Source organism: Saccopteryx bilineata, chromosome X (assembly GCF_036850765.1).
Source record: "Saccopteryx bilineata isolate mSacBil1 chromosome X, mSacBil1_pri_phased_curated, whole genome shotgun sequence".
NCBI classification, from domain to species: Eukaryota; Metazoa; Chordata; class Mammalia; order Chiroptera; family Emballonuridae; genus Saccopteryx; species Saccopteryx bilineata.
The window spans coordinates 128,278,647-128,298,030 of NC_089502.1; the positions used below are offsets into that span (position 1 = coordinate 128,278,647).

Consider the following 19,384-nt stretch of genomic DNA (forward strand, 5'->3'; position numbering starts at 1 on the left):
GGGCCAAAGAGCTGCACGTGGCTCGCGAGCCGCAATTTGCCGACCAGAGCCCTAAAGGATCATTTTATTTGAACCTATTACTTTTTTTTTTTTACTCAAAGTTGTGAAGATAAAGCAACAGAAAATGGCGCCAAGGGTAGCTGATCTTCAAGAATCTGTATCTCCAAGTTTTTACTGATGTAACAACCTTTCGAACCTGGAGCTACTAAAAGATGAAAATGAGAAGAAAATTTTTATTTCAAATGGCTTTGGTGGTACATGTGCTACAGCAAAAGCTGGTTGTAGCAGGTCCGTTTGAAACCGACAGTGAGGATTAATTAGACATGACTGGTGACGGATTAATTTCTGAGAGATACAAACCCATGGTTTTTGCACTTGTTATAGACTTTATTTCAGTATTAGAAGTTACATTTTCATCGCCAGAAAATGAGGTAACAGTTAACAAGGTCGAAATTCGTTCCCCAGCACAGCTTTGAAAATACCCCCCTAGAATGTTAATAGTAAATGTGGCTTGATGCAAGTTCTTCAGTCATCATCTACTGTTGGTTTGATTGTCACTCCTCTTCTGATCTGACCCCAACCAATTAAACTGCAAAATGAAAAGAAACTGTGAGTTTTTTTGTATACTTCATCATCATTACCACAAAATGATGACATAAGTGGTTTTACTTGCCTAGCTGCTAAATCGGAATATTTCCAAAACCTGCTCCTTCAAAAGGCAAGTTCATACTATCGTCTTAGCTCCTTGGACCCAGAGATGGGCTCTAGCCAGAATGAATGACAGAAAAAGCAAAAAAAAAAAAAAAAAAAAGTTGCTACTATAAATATGCTCATCTTCACTCTCCCGAAATATACCTCTCCCTTCAGAGCCAAGAGCCTTCCCATCCACCTAAGGAACTATGCTGATACAAAACCCCCTCAGTCTAATATTTTTAAAAAATCTCATTCTCTATTCTTTTCTCCTTGAAAAGTGCTTGTTTACCATCCATAGCAACTCAGTATATCAGAAGGCGTCAGCCTGACCTGGGCTGGTAAGGGAAAGTAAGAGAAGAACTACGGGACTTGACAGTCGACTGGCAGATTACTCTCAACAGCAGAGGCCTCGCTCCCTCTTGCAATGTCTGCTCTCCTCAATGACCAGGCTGGACTGCTATCTCAACTGTAGCTTCTAGAACGAAACCCATTTACATGTGGGTTAAAACCACAATTCTAAAGAATGTAAGAATCAGTCAGATGCTCTCATTTCTTTTAACAATATTAACATAATTGCTTTTTTTTTTTTTTGCAAGACAAAGAGACAGAAAAGGGAGACAAGAAGCATCAACTCATAGTTGAATCACTTTAGTTGTTCATTGATTGCTTTCTTATATGTGCCCTGACTGGGGGCAAACCCACAAGCTCTGCACGCTGGGCTGCCGCTCTATCCAATGACCAAACCAGCCAGGGCCTCCTACTTGCCAAATTTTAAGCAAAGCCGAACATTTCATTTGGATAGATTCTCCACAAACAAATCCTTTCTTTTAAAATCTGTTCTAATCTAGGAAATGTGTCATTCAAACTGAGAATAATGTATCCCATGTTGAGAGTTGTTGAAAGTTTACTATTTAGGCCAATTTTAAAATATACTGAAAATCAGTATGTCTATAATAAGGTGACCAATCGTCCTCCTTTAAGGAGGACGGCCCTTCTTTTGTAAGTTCTGTCCTCCTTCGAAAAGTGTCCTCCTACAAGTCCTCCTTTTTGATATTGGAAGACTAATCTGTAAATATCTGTATTCAATTGATGCAGAGTCGATCTATTGCGTGTAATGTGACCTATTTGTATTTGGTATGACAATTTGTCAAGGATCTGTACAGTGCGCGAGACGCGATTATGAGACGCATGCGCTCTGCATGGGAGACCTTGAGAGAGCGTGCGATATACTGAGTGCGCAAATGGCTTTGTGTACTTCTTACTGAAACACAACACAGCGCATTCGACATTGCAGACTCACGATTATTTCTTTCTCAGTGAATATTCAATCATAGACAGGGAAGCACAATTCACATTTTATTAATTCATTATCTATTTAATAATTTCCAAATACCTATAATTTTATTTACAAGTATTTTTCCAAAATTCGAGTTTTAAAGTGGAAATCTAACCTCAAACCATATCTATTAATAACACATTTTGATTAAATAGTTGCATAAAACATGTTTTTAATTAGAAAATGATAAATATATCTGAATATCACTCTAAATTAGTGGTTTTGTTTGAGATTTAGTTTTAATAAATGAGTATTTTTTCTTACAATATTAAAAATTAATAGGCATGTAAGCACAATTACAATATAAAATATTACAAATGTTTTTATTGTGCATTTATCATATTATAGTGTATTGTTGCAATGAATAAAATGTTTCTTCTATTTATATTGTTTTCTTCAATTTATTTTTGTCCTCCTTTTCATTGTAAAAAAGTTGGTCACCTTAGTCTATAATGACAAATAGTACAATCATATAAAAGAGTACAATCCAGTGGGCATAAGTCACCACAAAGCAGGATTATTTACTTGAGAGGCAACAAGCCTGACCTGTGGTGGCGCAGTGGATAAGGCGTCGACCTGGAATGCTGAGGTCGCTGGTTCGAAACCCCAGGGTTGCCTGCTCAAGGTGCATATCAGAAGCAACTATGAGTTGATGCTTTCTGCTCCCTATCCCTTCTCTCTCTCTCAAATCAATAAATAAAATATTTTTTAAAATTTCAAAATTAAAAAGAAAAGACAACAAAAAGTTTAACATAAGTAGGAGAATAGTAATTCAGATCTTCTGAACAGTAAGTCATTAGAGACCACCATGGAGCAGAGGGTCAAGGAAGCCTCAATAAGGGGTCGATAGTGACGGAAAAACAAAGAGTCAAGGGCAGTTTGAAGAACTGCGGGGATACACAGGGCACACAATAGTCTGATTCAGAGGGTTTAGAGACAAAGCAGGAGGAAATATAAAATGCACTGAAGCAGGCTTCCAGAAAGGTCCTGAGTAATGGAAAGTAGTGAGAAGCTACTGGAAATTACCGAGCACAGCATGATAAAAATGTTTGAGCTCTTCAGTAACGAAGAGGCAAACTAGGAATCTTCTGCAATGTCTTGAAGCGCGAAGTGATGGTAGTATGGGCAATGATGAGGCCACAGAACAGAAAGGGCCCAGAAGCAATAGCACCTTAAAAGCGATGAGCACACTCAGCACCGAGATCTTCACTTCTAAATCCCATTTCCCACTAAACGGAACTAGGGTTCCTCAGAGAAATGGCCAATTCCAAACTGGAGAAAGGAGGTACAAGATGATTCTGGAACACCCTGTGCGGGTAGCTCGGTTGGTTAAGAGTGTTGTCCCAATATGCCTAGGTTACAGGTTCGATAAACTAAAACTGAGGAACAGTCTCTAAAGGAACTAGTTTGTATTCTTCAAAGCTGTCAGTTAAGACAAAGAAAGGCTGAAGAAGTTCAAGATTCGAGATCAAAGACACATGAGACTAAATGCAATGCATGATCCCAGACTGGAGGGCCCCAGAGGACATCATCGGGACAAACAATAAAACTGGAACACAGACTGCAGACTTCAGTACTTCATCAATATTAAACTTCTTTTTTTTTTTTTTTTTTTTTTTTTTGTATTTTTCTGAAGCTGGAAACGGGGAGAGACAGTCAGACAGACTCCTGCGCCCGACCAGGATCCACCCGGCACGCCCACCAGGGGCGAAGCTCTGCCCACCAGGGGGCGATGCTCTGCCCCTCCGGGGCGTCGCTCTACCGCGACCAGAGCCACTCTAGCGCCTGGGGCAGAGGCCAAGGAGCCATCCCCAGCGCCCGGGCCAATATTAAACTTCTTTAAGTGCTTATGGAATATCTTTGTTTTTAGAAAATACAGGAAAAGTGTGCGTGTACACCACCAGGAACTTAAGGAAACTGATGGTGGCTTCTTTCTTAGTGACTAAGGCTAGTGAACTTACCGCCAGTGTTTCTCAACTCTTCGGCTGAGGGCAATCTTTTCTCCTACTTCTGTGCACACAGGATTGGTCAGAACGATTTTGCCCAAGTCAGCCTTGACTGCACTAACTCTTCCTCCAGTCGACAGGGATCCTATGTTCACCATGAGCACTTCATTCTTAGATAACTTTTGCACCTAGGGAAATAATTGGGGGAAAACAAACCCCCAAATTGAGAAACTGCTTTCCCCAAACTGCTGCGGTTTTCCTTCATCCCTGCCAACAACAGATGTCAGCCATTTTCCACCTCTGCCAACCAAATCTTACTGAGACTTCCAAAATCACATGGATAACAGCACTATATCCCTGTCATATGTGACGAATTTCCCCCCGTTTTGTTTGGTTTCACTAAAAACTGATTGCCATATTGAAGTTCTCAATTTTTAGCAAGTCAAACTTACTCACCTTTAGTTATTTTTAAAATCCCATGTTTAACTATAAAACTGATCTTAACATCACGGTCACTTTTCCGAAACAGAACTACAGAAAGCACATACCTTTGCCGCTTTCTTGTCTCCTTCAGTGCGCACGCCCAGAAGCCGTCTAAGCAGGAAATAGGAGATCTCCAATTCTGTGAAGATCTCAGGTAAAGCTCCAACTGCACCAAGTACCTGCCCCACCATTCTGTCAGCCCGGCACAGTGTGGGGTCAATTTTTGTTCCAACTCCTGATATAAAATAAAGTATATAATATATATATGTATGTAGGGTCCAACTTTTTCCCCTATAAAGTTCTTTACCTCAAAACTTAAAGAAGTCCAGCACATACATACCTCTACATTTTAATACACATTTATATTTTCACAGTCATGTAATAGCTAGGTAAGGATGACAAAATGCCCAAAGAAATAGAATTGCAAACTCACAGGTTACTTGGGCATTTGAAAACAGAAAGAATCCCGGCCTTGGCCGGTTGGCTCAGCGGTAGAGCGTCGGCCTGGCGTGCGGGGGGACCTGGGTTCGATTCCCGGCCAGGGCATATAGGAGAAGCGCCTATTTGCTTCTCCACCCCCCCCCTTCCTCTCCGTCTCTCTCTTCCCCTCCCGCAGCCAAGGCTCCATTGGAGCAAAGATGGCCCGGGCGCTGGAGATGGCTCCTTGGCCTCTGCCCCAGGCACTAGAGTGGCTCTGGTCGCGGCAGAGTGACGCCCCGGAGGGGCAGAGCATCGCCCCCTGGTGGGCAGAGCTTCGCCCCTGGTGGGCGTGCCGGGTGGATCCTGGTCGGGCGCATGCAGGAGTCTGTCTGACTGTCTCTCCCCGTTTCCAGCTTCAGAAAAATACAAAAAAAAAAAAAAAAAAAAAATCCCTTGATTTAAATCCCTAAACAAAGGGCAAAGAGGTTATAGCCTAATTCAAAAATGAGTCTGAATATCTTCAATGAAGGTTGAAAAGGAAAACAAAACACATACAATAAATTCTTAGTTATAGGACAAAGTAGAAAAATTATATAGCCAAATCCATAGAACCAAAGGGCAAACTCCTTCTTCGCCATTTTCTTCTTTAATCCAAAGGCACAGTACCTCTGACTGTCACTTAACCTAGCCTTTTTATGGTTATCTGGTAATACACTAAGTTGTAAGGGACCAAGAAAACCATAAATTATCTCAGTAATTAGTACACAATGGGAGATATCTTCTTTCATTCCCACCTCAGTGTAAATATGATCTGATATAATTCAAATGACATTTGTGGGTAACTTTCTTTCTTTTTAAGATTTTATTGATTTTTTTTTTTTTAGAGAGAGGAGAGAGAAAGAGAAATGGTGTGGGGAGGCAGGAACCATCGACTTGTAGCAGTTGCTTCTCATACGTGTCTTGACTGGGCAAGCCCGGAGTTTCGGACCGGTGACCTCAGCGTTCCAAGCAAGACTTGTTGGTAACTTTCCATTTGCGAAACATACATAAAAACAAGCGCTCTCTACTCCCCAACCATGTAGATGCCTCCCCGGAAGGTACAGTTGGGTATTTTTAACTGCTAGATTGTAAAACTTCTGTTATTGCTAAAAAGGAGCTGCTTTACATACTAAACCAAAATGTATTCTTTTTTCATCCCTAAAAAAGTAAGTTTCGGAAAAACACATGAGGCTGACGTGTGATGGCGCAGTGGATAAAGCATCGACCTGGAATGCTGAGGTCACCGGTTCAAAGCCCCAGGCTTGCTGGTCAGGGCACGTACCAAAAGCAACTACCGCAAGTTGATACTTCCCGCTTCTCCCCCCTCCCTTTCTCTCTCCCTCTCCTTTCTGTAAAATCAATAAATAAAGTCTTAAAAAAAACACACAACACACGAAATCATCTTATGACTTAAAATTAACAGTTTAAGCACATGTATGCTCCCCCACCCCATCCAATTAATATCCAATTAAAAACCTGTATCTGTTTGGGTAATCCACTTCCCATGAGAACGTGCAAAGCACCACAAATGAAAAGCACAGGGAGGAGAGGAAACTCCTTACCAATAAGACCGCCTGGGGCAGCATACTGAAGGTCATTATGTTCCGCAAAGAGAGACACAATTTTGGAAAAGATCGGTTTACACATGAGTTTTCCTTCACTGTCTTTGGAAACAATCCCAGGTCTGACTTCAATCTCCTGGCCCACCTACAAAAATATACATCGGTAATCGGAAGTACTGTAAGCAGCATTAGGGACAACACATTTCCCACTGACATGAAAAAGTCCTAGCCCCACAAAAAATGTGTTTCGTACTCATGAGTAACCTATAAAGTCAGAGGTCAGACATGTTAAAAAAGCATAACAGAAACAAAGACGTCTATATCAAGTACTAGACACTATGAATAAAAATTTTTATTTTTTATTTAGAAAACATTTATTTTTCCAATTTGGAATCCTATACTGTTTTTCTGATTCAGACAAGGGAAGTGCATGATTTTCTAATCACTTTGAGGTACATCTGAACCTAATACAGAATAATACTGAATGTAAACTGTAATTGAAAAAACTAACTAAATAAATAAAGGCTAGAGAAAAACAAACAAAAAAACCCACAACCACTAGACTTGGGGTAGTGAGGGTAGTGAGCACACAATGGATTATACAGATGTTGTATTATAAAGTTGTAAAAACCTGAAATGTAAATAATGTTATTAACCAATGCTACCCTAATTAAAACACCACCACAATGAACAAAACCCAATTTACCTTTAACACTCCTTTTAGAATACTACCACCAGCTACACCCCCCTTGAGGTCATCCACTTCACAGCCAGGTTTGTTGACATCAAAGGATCTAATGACTAAAAGGAAACATATTAAAGCCAATTCTGTTCCTTTTAACTTTAGAAAAAATATTCTTTTCTAAGTTAACTTTCCTAAAAGACCAGACACATAAGATTTACACCACAGAGGTGATTTTGTGACAAAATCTAATATTATTATTCCAACTAAATTTACTACAGCCTTATTTTGGACAGAAAAGTGGGAGGAACTTAAAAGTTCTCTTTTTCTGTATATGTGACAGAGACAGAGAGAGGGACAGATAGGGTCAGACAGACAGGAAGGGAGAGAGATGAGAAGCATCAATTCTTTGTTGCAGCACCTTAGTTGTTCATTGATTATTTCTCATATGTGCCTTTACCAGGGGGCTCCAGCAGAGTGAGTGACCCTTTGCTCAAACCAGAGACCTTGGGCTCAAGCCAGCAACCATAGGGTCATGGCTATGATCCCACACTCAAGCCAGCAACCCTGCACTCAAGCTTGTGACCTCAGTGTTTCGAATCTGGGTCCTCCGCATCCCAGTCCAATGCTCTATCCACTGCGCCACCGCCTATTCTGGCTTAAAAGTTCATTGATAGGAGATATTTTATGGTATATCAATACTATGAAGTGTCACGTAGGTAGTAAAAAATGTAGAATCAGGCCCTGTCCGATCTGCTCAATGGACAGAGCATTGGCCCAGCATGCGGACATCTCTGGTTTGATCCACAATCAGGTCACACATGAAAAGTGACCATTTGCTTCTTCTCCCCTCCTCCTCTCCCTTCCCCTCCTACAACCAGTGGCTTGGTTGGTCTGAGTGTCGGCCTCAGGCACTAAGGATAGCTTGGTTGATTCAAGCATCGACCCCACATGGGGGTGCCAGGGTGGATCCCAGTCAGGGTATATGTGGGAGTCTATCTTCCATCCTCTCACTTAAAAAAAAAAAAAAAGAGCTCTGGCTAGAGAGCTCGGTTAGTTGGAGCGTTGACCTGGAGTGCAGAGGTTGCCGGTTCAATCCCCAGTCAGGGCACATAAAGGAACAGATGTTCCTGTCTCTCTCTCCTGCTCTCTCCCTTCCTCTCTCTAAAATATCAATAAAATAAAACATTAAAGAAAAAAAGAAAATAATATAGAACTGTATGTAATGATCTAGAAGGATAACTCTCCTATACTATTAAAAAAACAACAACAAAACTAGTTACTAAAATAACACACAGTATGATCCCACCTCCACAAAGAAAAACTAAAATAAAAACACGTATATGTTTATACATGATGATATGAACAAAAAGAGGCATGGGAATACTATACACCAACTGTTAACTCTGGTCATTCCAGGGCTAAGGGGCTAGAAATGGGAGGCAGGGAGACTATGGATTTTTTTCTTTATACATCTCTACATTATGACTTCTGAAATAAAAATTATTATTATTATTTTTTTTTTCTGCAAGAATTTATTCAAATTTAGCAACAGGTAGTTATAGGTAAACTTCTCAAGTTTCCCAGGTATTGTTTCAGAAAAATTTAGTTTTAAAGCTACAAAACGCTCTAGGACTCCATGATGTGCATCTGGGTCCTGAAAGCTGTATCCCTTAATAATGGGTGCACATCACAACCACCCACAACATACAGGTGGGCCCTGGGTGAAGGCCCAGAAGGGCTCCAAGTCAGTTTTGAAAAGACTTATATCTCTGTGTAGAGATCACAAGCTTAAATGATCAAATTATACCAATATTGGTATTATGAACTTAAATAAAAGTGAAAGGGACATGAAAATATTCATTAATGTTAATGGTACAATGAAATCATTTGTGCCTGACCAGGCGGTGACGCAGTGGGTAGAGCGTCGGACTGGGATGCCGAGGACCCAGGTTTGAGACCCCAAGGTTGCCAGCTTAAGCGCAGGCTCATCTGGTTTGAGCAAGGCTCACCAGCTTGGACCCGGGGTTGCTGGCTCCAGCAAGGGGTTACTCGGTCTGCTGAAGGCCCACGGTCAAGGCACATATGAGAAAGCAATCAATGAACAACCAAGGTGTTGCAATGCGCAACGAAAAACTAATGATTGATGCTTCTCATCACTCCATTTCTGTCTGTCTGTCCCTGTCCCTCTCTCTGACTCTCTCTCTGTCTCTGAAAAAAAAAAAAAAAAAAAGAAAAAAAAAGAAGAAATCATTTGTATGGGAGTTTTAATATCCTGTTCCTGACTACAACAGAATTGCACAGAAAATACTGTGGAACATCCCATCTTGATCATAGAACATCCCATACATTCAGGACTCTTTTCCTCACCCAGTAATGCAATCTATCGTTGCCAATACAGTCTCAAAATTCATCAATTTCCAAAAAAAAATTTTTTTAATGGAGATTAAATTTATTATTACCTCTGCAAAAAGGGGAACTGCCAATATAGAAAAGATCCAATTAAGGGTTAAAGACAAATTCTATCACTTACCAATAAGTCGAGGTTCTGAAGTAAAATCTCTTGGGGGCACCGGAATTTTCTTTACTATGTACTCACAGACAACTTCAATATTGTACTTCAGCTGAGCAGAAATTGGAATAATAGGAGCTCCTTCTGCTACTGTACCTATATGATCAAATTGAGAAAAGTCAGAATTCTTCAATTATACAAAACTTGCTCTATACATTTTACATGAAAATGTTCAATTACTAAAAGAGATGCCTAACCACCCTCACCCAAATGCCAGCAACCAGTAGAAAGTAATAATTCTATTTAGAGAGGTAGAAGTATTCTGTTTGCTTTTACTCGTGAAAATTAATACCATTCCCTTTAAGGAAAGAAAATGTCAAAATATATGAATAGCTATATTTAATATACTAAAATGACAAAAACTGTATGAAGGAATAAAACACTAATACTCCTGGGAAAGAGCACTTTACTGGTTGAAAGATTTCTAATAACATGTAATTAATCTTCATATAAATGTCAAGATAAAATTACAGACTCTTTGCTAATCAAAGACTGCTGCACATATAATATTTGCTCCTTATTAATTATATGTCAGACAGGCTGGTCAAAGAAATGAAACGAACAATTAGATTTTAATCAATATGACTTATTCTTTTTCATTACGATAGAGTTGGGTTCATGGGAAGTCAACCTTTCTAAACAAGAAAACAAGGCTCAGAGAGAATCAAACGTCCACACTAAGATCTTTATGTCTTCCTTGAAATGAAAATACTATGCTGTTTAAGAATGGGACTCTGAAGATTCAATAAATGATCGTCAGTTCCAATTCTCAAAGTACTACCCAGCAATAGTTTAGGACCAATTAAAAAAAATGCTTTTGTTCATTGTATTATCACTGAGGAGGATTTTTTATTAAAAAATGATAGTTTCGGCCCTGGCTGGTTGGTTGGCTCAGTGGTAGAGCGTCAGCCTGGCATGCAGGAGTCCCGGGTTCGATTCCCAGCCAGGGCACACAGGAGAAGCGCCCATCTGCTTCTCCACCCCTCCCCCTCTCTGTCTCTCTTCCCCTCCCGCAGCCAAGACTCCATTGGAGCAAAGTTGGCCCTGAGGATGGCTCTGTGGCCTCTGCCTCAGGCGCTAGAATGGCTCTGGTCGCAAAAGAGCAACGCCCCAGATGGGCAGAGCATCGCCCCCTGGTGGGCGTGCCGGGTGGATCCCGGTCGGGCGCATGCAGGAGTCTGTCTGACTGCCTCCCTGTTTCCAACTTCAGAAAAATACAAAAAAAAAAAAAAGTTAATTTAACATCTGGTATCTGAATTAAACGGCTCTCAAGGTGACTCATGGATGTGTCAGATATTATGCCTTCTTACCTTGTACAAATGCAAGGATCTGTTCATACTGTTCTTTAGCCTGACTTTCTTTTACCAAATCAATTTTATTTTGTAGAATCAAAATATGCTTCAGTTTCATAATTTCGATAGCAGCCAGGTGTTCAGAAGTCTGAGGCTGAGGACAAGACTCATTACCAGCTAGATGATAAAGAATAAAAATGATGCATGAGAATTAGCTAGAAATATTTGCCAGAAGAGGCAAATCCCTGAGACAGAAAGCAGATTAGTGGTTGCCAGGGGCTGGGCTGAAGGAAGGGGTAACAGAATGGCCGCTGACAGCACAGGGCTTCCTTTAGGGGTAATGAAGATGTTCTGGAACTAAATAGTGGTGATGCTTGTACAACACCGTCAGTGCATTTAATGCCACTGAACTGTATACTTTAAATGGCTAAAATGATAAATTTGACATTATGTGGATTTTACTACCAAAAAAATTAACTGGCCATCCAACGAATGAAACATTTGAATGCCCTAGCCCTATTCAAAGCAAAAATCTTGGATATCACATCGTTGGGGTCCTATTACTGGTCCTAAGCAAGAAGGTTGGAATCAACAAGTTTGGCATCTTGGGGTCTGCCCTCAGCTCTTGCTCAAGAATAAGGTTCCATCTAGTATTAGAAATGTTCTGGCCTAGTCAAGCTTCTGAAAGAGTAAGAGGGAAAGACACTTAATAGAGTCTATGGATTTCAACTATCAGAGGCTACTCCCTAACGAAGGAGGGAATTGGGAAGATACCAAACAGCGTATTCTAAAGAAGCAGGCATGTCTGGCTGGGCACTCAAACGATCACCCTCCCTGAGCAGTGATGTTCAGGTGTCCTATACCGTATCTGCTCGGCATACTTTAAAAAAGTTATATTCCAAAGCAATAAATCTCTGAACAGTTCATGTAAGGAAGGTAGCACAACCCTAGCTCTGAAAACCCCAATTAGGTCTAGACTTCAACACTTTCTAAGAATGAGATCTGCATCTAAAAACATTATACGTCACTGTTGCAGTGGACAGCTCAGACAAAAAAGAAAAAAGGTACATGTACTTCTACATGTAAATTTAAAATTAAAATAGTAAATCATTTTATGCGATCTAAGTGGGGGAAAGGAACCACTAAGCTTTTAAAATATATACTGCCGGCCCTGGACGGTTGGCTCAGCGGTAGAGCATCAGCCTAGTGTGCAGAGGACCCGGGTTCGATTCCCGGCCAGGGCACATAGGAGAAGCGCCCATTTGCTTCTCCACCCCTCCGCCGCGCTTTCCTCTCTGTCTCTCTCTTCCCCTCCCGCAGCCAAGGCTCCATTGGAGCAAAGATGGCCCGGGCGCTGGGGATGGCTCTATGGCCTCTGCCTCAGGCGCTAGAGTGGCTCTGGTCGCAACATGGCGACGCCCAGGATGGGCAGAGCATCGCCCCATGGTGGGCAGAGCGTCACCCCATGGTGGGCGTGCCAGGTAGACCCCGGTAGGGCGCATGCGGGAGTCTGTCTGACTGTCTCTCCCTGTTTCCAGCTTCAGAAAAATGCAAAAAAAAAAAAATATATATATATATATATACTGCCATATGAATTCTCACAAGACATCAGCCCTAGGTCTACCTTGTCTAACATTTCGTGATCGCTGGTAGGCAGGGACGCCATCCTGGATTTCATGTTAGTTTCCTTCATTCATGTCACCCTCAAGTAATAAATATGGCCCTTAAAGGCCTTAGTTCCCCTTTAAATATTTCACTTTGGGTTTGCTCCACACTGATTTGTCCAAACCAATGCTGATGCATTTACCTATCAACAGAAGAGCTGCATCCATCACTGCTGCGCCGTTCAGCATAGTAGCCATCAGAATGTCATGGCCAGGACAGTCAACAAAGGAAACGTGTCTAACAATGGAGAAACAGCAGTCAGTCCTAAGATCAACCCATACTTCAAGATGCAAGTTATAGATTTCCCAAAACTAAATCACTTTAAATGTGGACTATGAACATTACATATGAATATAGAATAAAAATGTAAAAATAATTCTTACTGCTATAATAAAGACAAGTGGTTATAGGACTTGGCATTTCTAAACCTTAGAAATAAGATTACCTACTCGCTGAGTGTCAAATCATTGTAGATCGTTACAAAGCAAAGGAAATTAGCCATGTGATAGCTAGAAATAACTGAAGAACCAAGACTTCCCAAAGCCAGTGGAAGTAAGAAGGTATAGAGCAGTGGTAGTCAACATGGTCCCTACCGCCTACCAGTGGACGTTCGAGCTTTCATGGTGGGCGGTAGCAGAGCAACCAAAGTATAAATAAAAGATTGATTTAGAAGTTAATTTATAAAGATTTATTCTGCCAAATAGTGAAAATCTGACCTAAAGTACTTGTTAAGTAATTATTATTATATGCTTTAACTCTGCTTTATAAATTTTATAAAGTAAAGTTACTTCCTTACTTTATAAATCACCGTTCCTGTGGAACCAGCGGGCGGTTAGAAAATGTTACTACTGCCTGACCTGTGGTGGCGCAGTGGATAAAGCGTCAATCTGGAAACGCTGGGGTCGCCGGTTCGAAGCCCTGGGCTTGCCTGGTCAAGGCACATATGGGAGTTGATGCTTCCTGCTCCTCCCCCCTTCTCTCTCTCTCTCTCTCTCCCCTCTCTATAATGAATAAATAAAATCTTATTTAAAAAAAAAAGAAAAGAAAATGTTACTACTAACAGAGATACAAAAGTGGGCGGTAGGTATAAAAAGGTTGACTACTCCTGGTATAGAGTATATATAGAGAATGCTATCTATTTGAAAGCTAAAAGTGTTAACAAAATGGGCAATGCCATCTGAAAAAATAATTTGCCAAAAACTTCTCTAGCACATTGAAAAGCTGGAATTGCTAAAGTGGAGATGGCAGCACTATTTAAAAAACAACCATGCTACTCACTCAGAAGCATTATTATTAAAAATTTATTTATTTTTAAAAGATTTTTTTATGTATTCATTATAGAGAGGGGAGAGAGAGAGAGAAGGGGGGAGGAGCAGGAAGCATCAACTCCCATATGTGCCTTGACCAGGCAAGCCCAGGGTTTTGAACCGGCGACCTCAGCGTTTCCAGGTTGACGCTTTATCCACTGCGCTGCCACAGGTCAGGCCAGAAGCATTATTATTATTATTATTATTATTTTTATTCATTTTTTAGAGAGGAGAGAGAGAGGGAGAGAGAGAGGAGACAGAGACGGGGGGAGGAGCTGGAAGCATCAACTCCCATATGTGCTTGACCAGGCAAGCCCAGGGTTTTGAACCGGCGACCTCAGCATTTCCAGGTTGACGCTTTATCCACTGCGCCACCACAGGTCAGGCCAGAAGCATTATTTTAAACAACTATGTGCTCACAGTTATCTAAAACAGGGGTCAGCAAACTACGGCCACAAGCCGAACCCGACCCACTGCCATAGCAGTCACGCACACACCGTCTATGTCTGCTTTCATAACACAAGGGCCGAGCTGAGGAGCTAGAACAGAGAGCCTATGGTCTGCAAAGCAAAAATACTGTCAGCCCTCTAGAGAAAAAGTTTGCTGACCTCTGATCAGGGTCCAAACTAGGGTGAGCCAAGTGACACATTTGCCATGAGTGCAAAATGTAAGGGGGTGACAAAAAATCTTAATAATCAAGATAAATAATATTTAAATTTAATATTAAAAAAACTAATGCAAAAAATGCATCATGAACAGAATATCAGAATTTTAAATTTTTATTGATTTTTTTTTTTTTTTGAGAGAGAGAGCGCGTGTGCATGCAACATCGATTTGTTGTTCCACTTATTTATGCATTCACTGATTGATTTTTGTATGTGACCTGACTGGGGATTGAACCTGCAGCCTTGGTGTATTGCGACTATGCTCTAACCAAGGCAGGGCCAAAATATCCAAATTTTAAATGAAGAAAAGATCCGTAACAATGCCATGCTGAACCCAAAATAAGGAAAAAAGTGATGCTGAAATAAAAGAAAAATCAGTAATTTCAAGCCCATCTTTATTTAAACAAATGATATTGTTTATCCCAATATCCTTGCATTAATTTAATAAAATTGCCTTACAATACTATTTATTGTAACTACTGAGGGTATTTTAGCATCCTCTTTCCCCCTTAAATTGTGGGCCCAAGGCAAGGGCCTCTCTCACCTCTCCCTAGTCGGAGCCCTTCCCCCAATCTAAAATTTCTTTGTGGAGCAACCCAACCCCCATAAACATCAATAGGTTCATGTTAGTACCCTCTGATAAAGAACCAGAATATGCAATCATATTTAGAAAATAGATGGCTAACAAATCCATGCACTTAATTAAGAGGTAATTAAGAATGGCTTTCCCTAGCTTGGTAGCTCAGTTGGTTAGAGCATTGTCCCAACATGTCAACGTTGCAGGTTCAATCCCCCATCAGGGGACATACAAGAATCAACCAATGAATGCATAAATAAATGGAACAATGAATTGAAGTTTCTAAAAATTAAAAAAAGACTGGCTTTGTCTCCCCTATCAAAGAACAAAAACAACACTGTTTAAAAGAAATTTAGGAGCCTGACAAAAAGAATCCCTTAAATCCAATAAATCGCCTGACCAGGCGGTGGCGCAGTGAATAAAGCTTTGGCGTGGGACACTGAGGACCCAGGTTTCAAACTCCGGGTCACTGGCTTGAGCACGGGGTTGGTGGCCTGAGCATGGAATCATAGACATAACGCCATGGTTGCTGGTGTGAAGGCCAAGGTCGCTGGCTTGAGCAAAGGGTCACTGGTTCAGCTGGAGCCCCCTAGTCAAGGCACACATGAGAAAGCAATCAATGAACTAAGGTGCCACACTATGAATTGATGATTCTCATCTCTCTCCCTTCCTGTCTGTCCCTCTTTCCCTCTCTCTTAAAAAAAGAAAAAATCCAATAAAGTGTATTTCCTCCATCCCATTCTGCTTATGTGATACTTTTCCTTTGGAGAACTTGCATGTGAGTATCTTAGGTTTAAATATTTGACTTTTCAAATTATTGTCATTATAGACAATTAAAATAATGGAAAAATAACAAAACCATTGAGCAATTACGTTCACTGCTTAATATCTCAGTTAAATATTTCAAAAAAGCACCAAACCCAAGACAATAAAATATGAAGCACCAAAGAGGTCACCTGACTAATTTGAAGTTCCCTTTGGTCCCTGGAATGTCTGTAGGAAACTCATCAGGTGTGCTACTTCCACAGGATTTATAACATTCCGGCCGAGGACAGCTTGGGTCATCAAGTTTATAAATCTAAAAGTTTCAATGAAAAGATCGGATTTGTTATCAGCGCATTCTAATTCAAGTTCATTTCTAGTTCCATAGTACACAGCTCACCTTGGCATTAGCATATCCAAGCTTGATTGTAATATTTCTTTCTAGTTCATTTTTGAACCTGACGGTGTGAACTCCAGAAATAGCTTTCACAACTGTGGATTTCCCATGAGCTACGTGACCAATTGTACCTACAGACAAAATTCAAAAAATTAATTCACGTGCACTTCCAAATACTGTTAAAGGAGAAAACCCAAAGCCATAACTCACTATAAAGATCAACAGAAGCCTGACCTGTGGTGGCACAGTGGTTGAAGCGTCAACCTGGAACACTGAGGTTGCGGGTTCAAAATCCTGGGCTTGCCTGGTCAAGGCACATATATAGTTGATACTTCCTGCTCCTCCCCCCTTCTTTCTCTATCTCTCTCCTTCTAACTCTCTCCCCCTCCGCCCTCTCTAAAAAAAAAAAAAAAAAAAAAAAATCAACAGAAAATCAACAGTGACTTCAAATTCTTGCTCCTATATATTCTTTTCTACTTAAAACATTCTCAGAGAGGACTGAAGAGAACTTTCCATGTAACTGATAACCTTATTCAAAAACCATACTCAGCATACTAAAATCTATTAGTCTCATGGGTTTTTTTAGTTCTTTTTTTTTATTTTGCATGATTCTTTTCTCCTTATGCATTTTCTTTTATTTATTAATTCTTAATTTATTGTGTTTACATGAGTTCAAGAGTCCCACTGATTATAACTCCCTCACCCCCACCTGTGTTCCTTTTTATACCCCTTTTGTCCCTCCCCCTTTTCCTCTGGGATTTGCTGTCCTGTTACCTGTATCTCTGTTATGTATATAGTTTCACTAATCCCTTCACCTTCTCTGATCCCATCCCCTCATCCCCCTTCCCTCTGACAGTTGTCCCTCTGCTCCCTGTGACCCCACCTCTGCCTCTATTCTGTTCCTCAGTTCACTTTGCACATTAGATTCCACATATAAGGGAGATCATATGATATTTTTCTTCCTCTGCCTGGCTTATTTCACTTAGCATAATATTCTCCATAGTCTCATGCTTTTAATCACAGAAGAGATTGCCTTCATTTGAAATAAATACTCAATAAAAAACATACTATCTTGTATATTCAGAAACTTTCCAGTATTCCCAGAATGAAATAAATAGGTATGATGAGCCCAACCAAAAGGAATCCATGAAAATGAGAGAACAATCCAGATTTAATTACGGTAATGCTATCAAAGGTAGCATACATCTTCTAACTTTTTAATTGCCTGAGGGTGGAGCCTTACTTTTAAGTAGGTTTTACTGTGCTGTTTGTATGGACTCTCAAATACCCCAAATTTACACTCAGTAGACATAAGTTCTCCTCTAAAGTTCTAGGTGTCAATTAAGAAGAAAAAATACTCTACTTAATAACAGCCTATATATCAAATAAAACTTTAAAAAACCCTGCCCTTGCAATAACACCGTGGCAAGTAGAGCTGCATTTTTAAAGCGCTACATGACTACATATCACCTTATGCTAGTAAACTTCTCATAGGTCCTTATCTTTTTCTCACCTAGTCTGTAAGCTAGGCATGGGCAGCATGTGCTTCCCAAAGAAATCTGGGAGGTGCTTTGCTCACAAGTACTCAATGTCTATTTGAATACTGGCATCCTCGTTATAATTCAGGTAATCACACGAAGGAAAAGGTTCATTCAAACCACTTGCCAGAGATCAACAACAAAGGTCTCCAAGAAGTTAGTTGTCTTATCTTACCTATATTAATTGTGGCTTGTCTGCTGATAACTTCGTGTGAAAGTGGAGTCAATTTAGTAACATCCTGCAATAAAATATTTTACTTTTATTTTTAATCACGGTACATAAAGCGATCACAACTTTTCCTGTAACCTGACATTTCATTTACGGCTCGCCACCATGTGAATAGCTCTCTTCCACTTCTAAAGCGCTTTTCCTGCATAAGCAATCTGTACTCTGATGAATGGGAACCCCTAAAAGTCCTTCATCGTTATACAACACTACACCTTCATTCACTATGGGGTATGTAGAGGCTCGAGGCCGCCCCACCACTGACAGCATTAGCACCGAGTCGAGTGTAGACACTCCTTTCTCACTCAAAAGTGAAAAGCTCAATGACATTTAATACTATCTCGAGGTCTGACGATCTCACCACCACCACCACCCTCCCCAACTCGCGGACTTGCTAAGAGGCAGGCGGCGGCAGCTTAGGGCGTCTGGCTCCGGAGCTAAGCATGCTCCGGACAGCCAGGCATTGCTTTGTCTCAACGCCACCCGGGAGGCTCTGTCATCCCCACTCCCGAGTTCACTCCGCATCCTGCCAGATCGAAACCTTACCAAGGTTGCAAGATCCTGACGAGAAAGATGCGGCTGGCCCAGTGTCACTCCAGCATCGCCCCCCGCCATCTTGTCCGGAGAAAAAGGAAGTGTCCCCGCGGCGACAGCCTAACCGTACAAGCAGGCCCGCCAGTGCGGAAGAGGAGGGCGGGGCGAAGGCGGGAAGGCTGACTAGGGCCCTGGCCAGGGAACGGGAGATGACCGGTGCAGTAGGGCCTCACTGCTTGGACTTCTTTGTTCATGGGTTCATATATTACCTGCCGGGAAGATGGCCAGAAAACATAAGGCAAAGTTTCGCGATCTCTCTGTCTCAGACATGTTGATTATTTGTGCAGGCATATGTGAGGGCAGCCCCAAAAAGGCCCCTTGGTGGGCGGGTGAAACTAACGACGCGAGCGCGCTGGCAACGGAGAAGTCATTTCCGTTTCTCGTGCGCATGGGTAGAAGGGTTTCCCTGGAACCTGGGAACCAGAGTTAGGGTGTGCGCAGAGAGTGTGGGAATGTCCTTCTGTACCGATTTCCGTAATTTAATAAGGCGAGGTTGGCTTGGGGTCCGGCCCACCTGTGACGGAGCTATTGGCTGGGAGGAGGCCATGCGCTGAGCTGGCCACGTTCACGGCGCCGCGCGTCACCTGGCAGGCGGCGGGGAGGGCGCCCTCGCGCGGAGGTTCCGCGG

General features: G+C 41.4%; 1 protein-coding gene across 1 annotated transcript; it reads right to left on the minus strand.

The window, feature by feature from the left end:
• Positions 1-363: 363 nt before the first annotated feature.
• EIF2S3 (eukaryotic translation initiation factor 2 subunit gamma) lies at positions 364-18,855 on the minus strand. The gene is made up of 12 exons (XM_066249891.1): positions 18,709-18,855; positions 18,112-18,175; positions 16,402-16,529; positions 16,196-16,317; positions 12,833-12,927; positions 11,044-11,202; positions 9,695-9,829; positions 7,186-7,280; positions 6,480-6,624; positions 4,524-4,693; positions 3,991-4,163; positions 364-589 (listed from the first exon to the last, which is right to left on the minus strand). Exons 1-12 carry the CDS (start codon positions 18,775-18,777, stop codon positions 526-528), a joined length of 1,419 nt encoding a protein of 472 aa, XP_066105988.1. The 5' UTR covers positions 18,778-18,855; the 3' UTR covers positions 364-525.
• Between the last annotated feature and the right edge of the window lie 529 nt (positions 18,856-19,384).

Excerpts from the sequence above, each read along its gene's own strand:
- EIF2S3 (XM_066249891.1), bottom strand. The coding sequence starts at position 18,777 with ATGGCGGGGGGCGATGCTGGAGTGACACTGGGCCAGCCGCATCTTTCT. Across the intron at positions 6,625-7,185 it reads TTCTAAAAGGAGTGTTAAAG|GTGGGCCAGGAGATTGAAGT; the intron begins GTAAATTGGGTT and ends ATATTTTTGTAG. Across the intron at positions 4,694-6,479 it reads TGCCCCAGGCGGTCTTATTG|GAGTTGGAACAAAAATTGAC; the intron begins GTAAGGAGTTTC and ends ATTTTATATCAG.